Genomic DNA, 13,568 nt, shown 5'->3' with positions numbered 1-13,568 from the left:
TTGTTGCTAATCTTAATTAATTTACCAGCTTGATCTCTTACAGCAAAACTTCCATTTGCTATTAGCAAATCCATGAGCAGTAAGTTGTAGAAAAAAATAAATATTGAAGTTACATTTTGTAGTCTTCCAACCCACCTTCCTGGAATGAAATTATAGGCACCCTGCAGCCAGTGGGAACCTGGCAGTCTTGCCAGAGATTTCACTGGGACAGAAATTTTGCTTCACAGCCTTAGCTTAGGAAAATTTGTATTGTGGTCATGAAGCTGTGAGGAGAGCTAGCAATCCTTTTCAAAACATTGTCCTCCCCTGAACTGCAGCTGGTAGAGATAAGCAAAATTTTTCAATTTAATTTTTTCAGCAAATAGTGCAAACTTCAGGATTGACTACATTTTGCTGAACTGCCTTGTGTAAAAACAGAAGAAGAAAGTGAAAAGTTTGGAGTTTTCATCTGAAATTACTTAATGCTATTCCATTTTACTTTTCAATATTAACAATATATTCAACTCTGATATTTTTTATTTGGAAAATAATGTTTTGTTTAACCAGAAATTAAACTCTTTCAAATTTTGATTCAGCTATGGTTTTGAAAAACTTAAAACAATATTTATTTTTTTTTAAGGAAAAGTTTTCAGAATTAATAGCAAGATAAAATATCAGTTACTCAACACAGGTCCAACAGCAGGGGACAAGAAATTTGACTTTGAAACTTGATATTTTAAATATTAGACCAAAGCATACCCAGTCTATACGTAATTTCCCGATCCTGTTCCCAAAAATGTTAATGCAAGCTCTTTCATCAATGGGATCTGCAAGCACTGACAGCAATTGCAACAGGCCCCTGAAATCCACAACAAGAAGAAAGAAATATACTTTCTGAACTAGTAAAACTTTAATTAACAGGGGGTTCTCTTGGCACAGTTTTTGCTGTTAAATAAATAAAGCATTTAGTCAAAACCATCTATATTTACTATACAAAATACTGAAAAGCAAACATATTTAAAAGATACGGAAATTTAAGGTTCTGTGAAAAGAAACTGTGCTACATGTTATTCACACTTATAATGCACATAACACAACTGCAACACAGTATTTAGATACTGTATATTCATACATGGCTGGTGTAAAGTTTTTGAAAGGGGATGCCATGTTATTATAATGTATTTGTGTTTCACAGACTCTGAGCAAGGCAGAATTTGTCTTTTGAATGTCCAAATATAATAAACCAAAAGAAATCAATGCTGTAACAAATGGTCAGTGGTGTTCCATGTCAGAGCTCACTTGGCACAGCCAGTACTGCACACTTCTCAGGCAGATGGGATTTTGGTAGTGGTGCTGTTTTCTTGTGCAGCGAAATATCTTTGGGTGAAGGAGCAGTTTTACCCCTTTGCTGCCCTTTTTTAGAAAACACCACAATTCTGAAAGCACTCGAGTTTTCCAGAATATTTTCTGGTTTTCAGCAACAATCTGCATTTATAAAAATTTTGACTATGAACAATTTCCACCTCAGTCTTTCTGGCATATCTCTTCTGAAAAGAGAACAGCTTTAATTGCTTCTTCAAAACAAATAGCATGGCATCCCTTCTTAGATGGAATGTACACTGTGTGTTTGCATGCGGTATAATGTAAGTCACTTGAGTACATCAGACTTTTTAACACTATAATATAAATAAGCTTATTCCTTCTACTAGACATATAAATGCCTTTTTTTTTTTTGCAGTCCATAATTATATATACATTGAAAAAGAATGATACACAAGCAGCAAAAAAGGCTTAGACTAGAACAACTCAGTGGTAACTAACCAAATTCGTGGCCTTTTCATATTTTCAACACAGAAAATTCTGCATATAAATATTTTTGGACTTTAGGAATTTTAAAATAAACAGAACAGTATAGTTGTCACACAGATCAAACACATTTTAAAAACATTTTGTTAGATTTTACAGAACACGCTGTTGACAGCTAAAAAAGTAAAATAAAATAAACCAGATTTTTTAAAGGGGACAATAAGTCTAAACATCTGCTGATCCAGGGAGACAAGAGATGGACCTAATTACCATGAAGCAGTGATTCTATTCCAATTCCACAAGAAGGCAAGGTTTCCCACTGTTCTTTACAAGGTGATGTCTCTGTGTTCTCAGAAAGGACAATATCCCGCTAAAACTGGTCAGCAGTAAGGTAATACCCCATTTTGGACTGATCAAAACTCTAGTCAGAAAACAAAAAATACCCTAATCATAAAGGGCTTATAACAATGTTGGATAGTTACATTTTACAATATATACTATTGACAAAATACCACAACATTAAAAATAATTAAAACCAAAAGCAAATACATTTATAGAACACTTATGTCTTTATGTAGGAGTTCTCTACTTTAATGTTCCAAAAGAAATGTAGGTGTTTTCCAGTCACTTTCTACCTGCAAAATGGTGATCTGTACAAAACCCAACTGAATCTATTTTAAATCTGGGCTCCACAGAAAGCAAAACTTCAATGTACTGACCCCTTTTTTTTTTTTTTTTCTTTCACTTTTCCAATTTTCTTTTGACCTTCAAATTTCTCAGCAGCCATTAAGGTCTTGTGAGTGTGGTCTGATTCTCCTTCATGGAATGGCAGCCCTTTGATATGGAAAAAGTAGAAGAATCCAGAAAGATTGTGAATGAATTTTTTTACACATCTCTCTGAAATGGGAGAAGCACGAATTTATAGGTGCTTGGGAAATTCAGATTAGAGGCACCAAGAAAATGCCATGGCATATGTTTCTAAAAAGTCACTGTTGTGGAAAAAAACAAATATAATGTTAATATTCAAACCACAGATTTCTAAAACACAACAAAATGTACCTGAGAGTGTGCATATTTATATATATATATTTATATTTATATTTTATATATATTTGCCAACATTTAAAGTGAGAAAGTATATTTTCCTCAATTCTTTCTCAAAACAAAGAACTGTGGATTTAAACAAAACAAACCCCCCCAATCAACCCCTCTCCTTCTCAAACCCCCATGAATGATACTTATGGCCCAAGCACTAGTCTAGTGATGCTTTGGAAAACCCCATTTCACATCCTCCTCCTTTCAAATGGTACCCCAAACAGAGTGGAGAATAAGCAAGAGAAAAACCAAAAATAAAAGAAGTATATTTAAATATTACCCAGTATATAACAGACTGTACTTGTGTCAATGAAGAATCTCCAAGAAAATAAAGTGTAAGTCATACAAATGTAGCCCTGGTGACAAGTTTAGCTAGTATTACCTTGTAATTAAGTTGATTTGAAAGGATGTGAACACAAACAGGCTACATGAACACAGTATATTAAAATTCCCCCCTGTAGCACATTACAATCAATAAAAAGAAAATAAAATCTGAATAATACTAGAGGTAGCAGCTGTTTGTATTTTCCATTATCTGAGTATCTCTGGAGTCCAACCCTTCGAACATTGCTCCCCTGATGAAAGGCTTGTGTGCGATCAGCCGGCGTACAGCAGAGTGGAAAGCTCGATGTCTGCAAGAGTGTTTGAAGTATCTTCCCGAGTACAATGGAAGTAGTACTTGTACAGAAGTGCCTTGACGACCTGCATTAAATCACAGCTCAAAAAGCTATGGCTGTTTGCTGTTCTACAAGCCACTTAAAAAAAAAAAAATCCACAAGGTGTTTGAGTAAGCTATGCGTTTCCACAACATATAAATACGGTGAGATTCAAGAGTTCCATATAACCTCTAAAATATAAACTAGCTGAATATTAATGGAGTAATGATAATATTAATCATAGTTCTGGTGTCACAAGAATGCATTTCCTTCATTTGGGATTATTCCTGGAGGATGCTGGAGGATCTCTTCTATGTCTGGTAGAAGTGGTGGTAGTGGTGGTGGTGCTCGTGATGGTGGTGGTGCTCGTGTCTTTGTATCATTTGTCCCACTTGGCCTTCATATAAAATGACTGTGGGCAGGTCTCTCACATGTTCCTTTTCCACAACTGTCCCTGGAGACTGGAAGGTTTTGCACATTTGATGATTCTCCTTTGCCCTCTGCTTATGCTTCTTGTGGATCTGTTGGGATTGCAAGGGAAGGTACGGGAGGTTCTGGCCCACCCGTGCACTTGGGGAAGCCATGGGCAAGGGCACCCCTTGGAAAGGTTTATTCCTAACTGCCCTTCCAGCATGCACAGGGGCGACATTTTTACCCTGGGCTTTGGGAGACCTCACAAAGTGCTTGTTTGAGTCCTGGTTCCGGAGCCTCTGCTGGATTTCTGCAATCTTGGCATAGGAACTTTCAGCCAGATTGATGTGGTTTGGATCCACCACTTGAGACTTCCTATGGTGAGCGTGGAAGGTCTCGGGCTCATGAGAACGGGATCTAGTTTGATTCACAATTCTGCCTGGTGGGTCATGTTTTTGAGCTGCTGGAGGAGATCCTAGGAAATAACAAGCTGAGTTAGTCATCTAGTATTTCAAAGTTTTAATTAGTAGCATGCAGTTGGCAGGGATAGCATTATCGGCAGAACAAATTTTTCCTAAGGAAGTGAATGCAATTATAGCTGTCTAGTTTAATTACATTTAATAATTCTGGCCAGTAAATAATACACAAATATGAATACCTATCTAGAGAAGACTGAACATGTGTGTGTGTGTGTGTGTGTATGTGTATAAAAATCTTTATGTTACCAATGCTTGGTTATCAAATTAAACATGAGGGGAATAGTAAAACCCTGGCAGAGGGCAGGGAAATGAAGGAAATCCAAATCTCTTTGATTTGGGGACCAGAGCCAAGATTCCAGGCATGAACACACATTCTCCTATTTTTGGGTCAGTAGTGAGTATAAAATATGTGCTGGTCTCATCTTGGGGAAAAGCTCCAACATTCAAAAGCCAATCCTTGCCTCACCTGTAGACTAAACTTAATAATGTAGATGTAAAGATTGTTCTCCTAGGCTCAGCTCCAAGTTTAGCTACACAAACAGATACATCAAAGCAGCCTTGCAGCACATTAGCCACTCTGTTGTGATACCACCTTCACCAGTAATTATCTTATTGCAGTATTCACAGTCCTATTCCTGAGTCACTACAGACAAATCCCACAGCTTCAATTCACTGTCCCTGACATGGAACATGCAACTGAAGAAGGAAAAGATGGTTACAACGTAAATTACCTGGCCCAAACTTTGATGTGTAGTTTTCTATTCCTGCAAGATCCAAATAGTGGTTTCTCCTTTCAATGTTCTCATCAACACAATGACGATAGCACGCACTTTGCTCTGGATTGTTCTCACTCTGGTGGTATCTGTCAGCAGGAAGCAAAATTACAGTTCAGCAGAACTTCTTTAAAGTTCTTATCACCATCTGCAAACCAACAACTAATGGACCCTTTGAAGTGACAGGAGCTGCTCACAAAGAAACAACAAACACTTGAAATTCTGGGTGACCAGATTTGCTATGACGATAGGCCTAAACTGACTGTTCCTTCCCCTCATATAAATCAACCCTGATGTTGCAAAGCAAAGGAGGCTTTCAGATTGCATCACATGTGCAAAAGCAAATAAAACCACTCCTAGCATTTATTACTTTCTGTCTTAGGGCCAAATCATTCAACTCATTCTCCAATGTGGACATGCCAAAGAAAATCCGCTGTTTGACTCATGACCATTCCCACCACTGTGAGGAAGTGCTGGGGTGATCCAGATAAATGTTCGTGCGTTCCTGCTTCACAAAGACAGGCAACAGCACAGGTGTAGTAACTAGAGAGAGCCTGGGAAGAGAAGGTGTTGGTAGGACACTCAGAGGTAACTGCTGCTTTCCAAAATATAATTAATAAGGTCAGATCAAACACAGGCTTTAGAATCTCAACTCCTTTTCCTGCTCAGCTTTGCAATTTTATTTATAGCAGAACTATTTCCTGAGAATGAATATCTGAAATACCATTCATTTATGAGGCAGAAAAAAATCAGGCAGAAGTTTACAGTATTGCAGCCCATAATGCCAAACAATTTAATTCAGCAATTTAAATGGGAATTCTGCAAATAGGAACAATATTTTCAATATAACAAACAGGATAAGCAGAAAACTCTTTATTAAGTTCCTGCTAGTCATTTGGACAGTTCAGTCTCCAAGACCATGAGACTGGCTTTGCTATTTCTCTGTGCAAGTGCACTGATGTCAACCTAACACCAGAATTTGGCCTTGTATCCTACCCCAGCTGCTAAATATGGGCTCTGTACTGTATGGTGCCCAGTACTCTGCTTTTAGTCTATTAACACATTTCCAAGTTTCCAGAGGCTGCTGATTCCCCTGGCCATGGCACAAATGGCTTTCCTGGTCTGGCTTGCACAGCTCAGGGACATTACAGAGCTGAGGCCCCTCCTGTCTCTGTCAGACACAGGTCTGCGGTTTCTTTGATAAAAGTCACAAGACTTGACCTACCTGGAAGATCATTTTTGCTCTATTTTGATAGAGGTAGAGTCTCCTGAATGGAGGAGAGTCTGCCTGGAAAGCAGGTAAGGTTTAAAGATTTGGAGTCACCTTTGAACTCCAGAAGTGACATGGGGTACTCTCAAAATAAAAAAGGGAATGTCCAGACAGTCTCTGCTTTTTGGATACCTGACCAACTCAGTACCTTTCCTATCTCAGACACAACTTTATGGGTTATTACACTTTAGCATGTGAACATACACGATCTCTGGGGTTAGAACTTGCCTAACTGCAGTTGCCAGGCATGAATCACCTACAGAAACCACTGGAACTTGCACACATGTACCGAAGACAATGCACAGTTAACCCAGAAAAAACATCCTTGAGTTTGATCCAACACAATTAAGCAACACTATACAGCACTGTCTGTTGGAAATGAAGCTAACAGGGAACCTGTTATTTTGTTACTGTAATAAATTCAATCTCTCATCAAGACAGAGAGGAAAAACGATGCCAGTACTGCCACAGCCCTACATCCTAATAACTTTCTTACATGCAAGATGACGTTCAACAGTATTCATGCAAATATACACAGTGAAGCAATTATACACTGATGAGTGATATGCTCCACTGTCAAAGGCAACTTCAAGCACTTCTGAGAACTGAAGTGTCTGGCATCCAGGCCCACAGTGCTGCAAACACATGGGAAGACTTGGGCAGGCATCAACCATGCATCGAGGACTGTGTAAAAATACAGTGCTGTTACCAGGCTTGGGCTTGGTTTGGTTTTGTTTTTAATAAAAAATAGCATCTGCTGAAGTGCTTGTGGAGTGTATGGAAGTCCTGTCTAAAATTCCCACACTGATGTGTCATGCTGATGGCACGAAGCACACAGCAATATAGCAGGAAAGGGGATTAGAGCAGTGACAGAGCACAGGGCAGAAAATGCAGGGACATGCCCTGAAAGCCTCACTCACTGAGAACACAGAGCTTAAGTCAGCCAGGAGAACCAGGCTATCTAGTCACGAATCTAGCTACTTATCTTCATACTCATATTAGCCCTACAGGTGAAAATTCCTGCCTGTAGCTTCCAGCAAAAGAAAAAACCAAGCCATCTACCTCCCAACCTTCAGGACAAAAACATTTCTATCCATTTTATCTTGAATATTAATCACATCTTGCCTAGAATTCCTGTGACTAAACATGTGAAATGTGTGCACTTCTCACAAGTTCTCATTGCTGCTTTCAAAAGGGAAGCAACTGCATTAACATTGTGAGATTCTGATCTGAGCCTCAGCAGCGTTTCTGAGGGTTGGCAACTTGGTCAGAGCGCACCAACATCCCTGAAACACACCCAGTGTGAACAGCACACTCTTCATCCTGTCTGCATTCAGTGGGAGGCAGCACAAGCTGGCAGATGCTGACCATTGTCTGATGCTGATCTCTGCAGCTCAAGACACATTTGTTCTGTAGATGAAGCCTGTCACCAAAGGAATGAGAAGGACAAACATTTTGTCCAAACATGTCACAACTGTGGGTTTCATTGGAAGTGCCCACTGTTCATAAAAACACATTTCCAGAGCCAGGGTATGAAGGTGGATAGGAGGGGGTCTTCAAACTGGAAGGGGATTTTTGCACTAGATTATCAAATAAAACCAATCTGCTGACTTCACACAGGGCAAAACTTTGCTAATGGGCAGAGGGAATCTGCACACCACATCTAGGCCAGCAAGTAAAACCAGGGAGTATTCTTCAGTTCACAGAAGATTTTGTGCAGAGTTGCTGACACAAGATTAATAGTAATTTTATTCTTCTTTTAATCTGAAATTTGATTGTACTGGGATTTGCTGACTGGGATAACTCACTAGTATTTTTTCTTCATCCAAAAAAGGGAGGTACTGTTTTCTTGTCAGTTTTAATAAGACTGAATGCTCCTTCTCCTGATAAATTTGTTATGTATCCAGACAAATATCCCTAAATCTAAGGAAAGCCAGAAGTTTGTTGTTTTTTTCTTTTTAAAATTTGCAGCTGAAGAAACAAACATAACTAATGAGTCAATGTCATTACTATAACATTTCAGCAAACACTTCTCTCTGCCTTATGAGCAGTTTCTGTTATGAAACATAAAATCCTAAAATATATCAAATATACACCAAGAAGACCTGTTAGCACTCTGGTTGGGTTGTGAGCTGGTAACCAAGCTAGCCCATGTAAACCTTGGCACTATTTGAGTTGATGAGTGAAAAAGATGGGCTGGAAGGAGGACAGAGAAAGGCAGGAGATGGCTGCTAAGGAGAGGAAAAGGTTTTAGGACACTTTTAGCCAAAAAGCTGTGCTATTAGTCTCACTTATTTGCAGATGACATCTAAAAAGACAATTCAGATCCTCTAAAGAGCTCATAGAAGAAGAAAATGTCAGGATTTTTTTCTTTTCTGTTTTAATATAATTATCCAGCTATGGAATCTGCTCTTAAGTCCATAATGAAAACTTCTGTCATTGTTCTATTTTAAAATACATTAAAATACATATTTAAAATACAAAATAATACAAGCAAGCAAGAAATCAATGGTTGAGGTTTCCTCAGAGGTACTCAGTGCCTGTCAGGAGCCAGGGTTCATTCCCCTTACCTGAGGGAAGCCTTCTGCCTCTTCTCAGAGCTCCTTGCTTCTTCATTAGCTTTGTTTTCAGCTCTGTGCCTGGCACTCTGCAGATCTGCCAAGAGAAAGCACATTATTGTCACACTGCTGTCCTTGCAGATCAGCACCACTAACATTCTACACTGCAAATACATCTGTTGGTGTCAGTAGATCAGGATGTGATGCATCATTTCATGTAACCTTCTCAGCCTTGTTTTTGCCCACAGGACAGACTTTATTCAGATGTAACCTCAGCTGCAGGACATCAGCCAGGGTTAGGTTTGCTCTGCCCAGGTGGAGCCACATTCACACTGCCAGGCTCAGTGGTGGCAGTTCAGAGCTGTACTAACGCAGCACAGAGCTCCCAGCAGGGAGAACTTGCTTGTGTCTGCTCTTGAGGGAGTGCTTGTTTCATTAAAACTGAGGTGACCAGGCTGTCCTTTTAGAACTGATGCCAATATTTTCTACTGAAGTATTACTTTAAATACTTTTAAGTATTTCAATCTAGTACTACTCTAGCCACTGAATTAATTTTGCTGATACAATTATTATTACAGTGAAGATAAGTTGGACGAGCCATCACGGTACAAACATCTTTATAACGGCAGACTCTGCCAGCACAGAAAATGTGCAATTTTTATGCACAGATTCTTTAAGTTCACTTATGCTTAATTGTTCATTTTAAACCAACAATACTGGTAGCTATGCACTGGCAAGAAACATTTTATACCCCTACACCTGCTTCCACACAAACAAAGTGCTGCACCATCAGCTGAGACAAAGTGGTGCAAGTCAAGAAGGCTCAGATCTGCCTTGCAGTGCACAAAGACAGTTACACTACGTATGGGTTACTGCTGCTTCCAAAAGAAGCAATCCATCAGAAGGGAGAGCCCTCATTTGCTAAGGGGGCACTGAAAGGAGAGCAGGTAATTTTCCAGTCAAGATCATAAAGCAGATTCATGGAATTTAAAATACCCCCAAAATTATTTGCCTTAAGTATATATGTATTTGTATTTACAAAATATAGAGATGGATTTTCAAGGAACTCTGGAAGTTTTCTATATTTTTTCCAATGGCTGATTGCACATCCTTACCAGTATGATTTAACAAGATACTCTTTTTCTTCTGGCTGCCATCTGGTGCCACAGTAAGTTTCACTCTCAGAGTTTTGCTGGAACTAGGAGAATGGTTTACTGATGCATCAACTACCTCATAGATGGTATGAAGCAAGCTGGTAATGTCCTGGAGTTGGATTGAAACACAAAAGAGCACAGTACTGTGAAAATGGCATGAAACCTACAGCTTTGATGTTTACAATTGTTTTGGATTTGGCAGTATTAAATGCTGAAGTATCCTCAAAAGTCACTGAATTTAGAAAACAACTTGCACAGAGCGTTACAATCCTCACCAAATGGGTTTCTGAATTGAGGGAAAGAAGATCAAAACAGTAACAACAGCACAAAATCTGCAGGTTTCCCAAGCTCTGAATCCGCAAAATGGTGTTCTGCCTTTTCTTTTCTTTGATTTACACAGAACCCAGGGATATCATTCATTCTCCACTAAAAATTGAGTTCACATGGCCAAAACAAATACATCAATTGAAGAAAATATTGGATATTACAGTCTTTCTATGGGTTTTGTTTATTTTTTCCTTGGCATAGTTAAATGGTTGATTATATAGAGGAAAATCAGTAAGAAAAGTAGCAGAACTGTAATCCTCAGGTTTGGAAATAAATTATATCTGCCTGAATGTCACCCTACCATCTGTGTTTTGGGGTCTAGCTAATTTTGCAAAATTCAACCAGTTTTAAACACACATTTTGAACTGCAAGTATTATCCAGTCAGGCCTATCAGAACCTTCTTCACAGATCCCTTTGAAGGCAATGGGATGTGAACAGAGGCTTACAAGTCTGGCTATATTGGAAAGAACACCAGCCAATTTTAACAAGCCAATGGTTTCAAACAGGAGAAACACTGTTTAGTAGCTGGTGATGCTCAGAGGTCTCTCAGGTGATTTAATCCAGCCAGGCTCAAATAGGGTACTGCCTTAAACTGCCAGGATGAAAAGGGCATCTCCTGGCTCACTGCTTTTCCTCAAATGGATTTTACCCAAACTGGTCTTGGGCACCAACCTAAGGCCAAAGCATTTTGGTCAAGCATTCTGATCATGGCAGGCTATGAAGAGCCCACTGAACTCATATCTGAGAACTTCTCTGTGCTGCTCTTCCTTTTCCTTTATATCTCCTACTACCTAAGCTCTTTCCAGATGCCTGCAAGCACAAAGGAAATACCTACATCATCTTGTGTTAAGTATAACTGGTTCTAGGATTAAGAGTCAGGTCCATAAAAATTCAAAAGCTCCAGACTTTTCCTTTGCTCAGGAGTCACACCTGTATCATGGACAGCTCCAAGTTTAGTATGCCCTAATGGAGGCCCTCACAGTCCTCATTTTGGAACCAGCTTTAAAGATGGCACAGAAATACTAATTTCTACTCACACAGCATTCAGGGGAATACTGACTTTATGGCCAGGACCAATGATATTCCAGTAGATGATTTTCCAGCTCAACAGGAAGAATGAATAACTAAATCCTAGGGGGTCCAGACTTTGTCTTAACATGTAACCTCTCTAACTTTTCTGCACTCAGGGGAATTTCTCCAGACTTGTAAGTTCAAGACACTATATTAATAAAAATAGAGCAGGATTTGCAGTGCCTCTTCCATTTTTCCAGTGATATTTTTTCTCTCATCGCTGCAAGAGTCTATATGGGCTGTTACTACATATCAGTAGCTGCTTTCCATGCTCTTACAATCCCTGTCTAAAGTTTGAGTGTGGGACAGAATGCTCTGTGTCAATCTGGTGGACATCTCACAGATCTTTAACACATCTCCTTCTCCCTAATTTGAAACCTAGCCAGACCTCTACATGTGGCCACACAGAGCCACATCTGACAGCCAGCTTGAAGGGCTGGACTTTTATTTCATCTAAGAGGAAAAACCCAGGCAAGCACATAAACAGACAAAAAGCCATATCTGTTGTTTTATACACCCTCCATAATTCATGTTCTAGGAGCACTGTGCTATAATCCTACACTTTGATAAACCTTAAACAAGCTACTTAAGCAGAGCATTTATTCTTTACTGGCTCCATACACTCAGCACGTGGGTGAATGGGGTTGTTCCCACACATTCCTGGACAAGTGTTGGTTAGCCAACATGTCATCTTTCCACACCAAGGCTGCTATCAAGAGGTTATTATCAACTCTTTCATTCACAGTAATTTGCCTTTCTTCCTCATTTCAGCTATGCCAGATATTTGTAAAGCCAGATGTTTGTACATCTAGTCTATTTTATCTTCAATAATCAAAGATTAAAAAAACCAACACTGTCTAACTTGCTAACTGGCTGACAATCTGCCCCTTGTGTTCTGTGAGGGTCTTCCTCAACAAGGTGTTTGACTCAACACTTTAAAAAGGCTGCAGGGAAGGTCAAACTTTCATGATACATACTCAGTAAGTCACAAATATGTGCACACACATATCACATCAGGACAAGTCACATGTCTCTGCCAAACAAGCCCAAATCAACCCAAATTAATGTCCAGGCTGTGAAATGAGTGCACAGAGGAGTCAGCACCCCTGTGGACTTACACCCTGCTGCCTTTGCCTTTTGCTCTGTGTTTAGCATGCAGCTCTGAGCTCTCTGCATTCTGGCACTGCAGGAACGTGGTTGTCACACTGGATGTGTCCCAAGATCGAGGTCAGGGAAGGCCACGAGCAACCACTTAGAGCTGATGCTGATCTTTTAAATACTGACAACAACGTTTTTATTGCAGGATTCATTTACTTGTGGTCCTAATTTGGGGTTGGGAATTTCAGAAAATTGACAGTTCTGATTTGGTCAAACAAGCCTGCTTGTGTCATCCTGTCCCAGGGACCATGGTCCTGGCACCATGCTACAAGGCAGCTTGAGCCTCCTGCTGCTTCACAAGTTTTGCTTCATAATTATAACATACAAATTTCTGAGGCACTGATCTACTGGGAATGGCCTTTGTCAATAAAATTTGACTAAAATTCCTTTCTCACAGCCCTGTTTTGGGAGCTAATATAGTAATGATTACTTGTCAAATTGGTGGCAATAGACCATTAAGATATATGTTACACACTCTGTATTTTATAGTTACATGTATATTTACCCCCAAAAGTATATTTATCTTCCAGTAGCTTGCCAGCAGACTTGTTTCCATTAAAAGCTGTCCCACTGAACATTATCTGTATTTAAATCTGTTTAAAAACTGCCTAAAACCATTGAGACAGCATTACCCTCTACACACCAGCTTGTGCAGTTCACCATCCTAAAGAAATTCAGCATCAAAGATCAAGAGTAAAACCTAGTTAAATGTTCCTCTTGTCTGATACTTAAACCATCATGACACAGAGCCCACCTACCAAAGAATCAAACATTTCTGCACTATGAATTAGGAGTTTTACAAATCATGGGATTTTGCAACTGTTTTGCTT

The 13,568-nt window shown here is 39.4% G+C and overlaps 1 protein-coding gene across 2 annotated transcripts in view; it reads right to left on the bottom strand.

Annotated features, from left to right (window-relative positions):
* Nucleotides 1-1,203: 1,203 nt before the first annotated feature.
* Nucleotides 1,204-13,568, bottom strand: part of NKD1 (NKD inhibitor of WNT signaling pathway 1) — a 107,228-nt gene continuing 94,863 nt past the window's right edge. For both annotated transcript variants that reach the window (XM_033069743.1, XM_033069742.2), the window contains 4 exons: nt 10,143-10,290; nt 9,040-9,124; nt 5,158-5,288; nt 1,204-4,422 (listed from right to left, as the gene is read on the bottom strand). In XM_033069743.1, the coding sequence (XP_032925634.1) occupies nt 3,848-4,422; nt 5,158-5,288; nt 9,040-9,124; nt 10,143-10,290 (939 nt within the window). In that variant the 3' untranslated portion in view covers nt 1,204-3,847. The remainder of the gene's footprint in view (nt 4,423-5,157; nt 5,289-9,039; nt 9,125-10,142; nt 10,291-13,568) is intronic.

This window comes from Catharus ustulatus, chromosome 11 (assembly GCF_009819885.2).
Source record: "Catharus ustulatus isolate bCatUst1 chromosome 11, bCatUst1.pri.v2, whole genome shotgun sequence".
In the NCBI taxonomy this organism is placed as follows: domain Eukaryota; kingdom Metazoa; phylum Chordata; class Aves; order Passeriformes; family Turdidae; genus Catharus; species Catharus ustulatus.
This window is presented reverse-complemented; position numbering and strand designations above follow the sequence as displayed.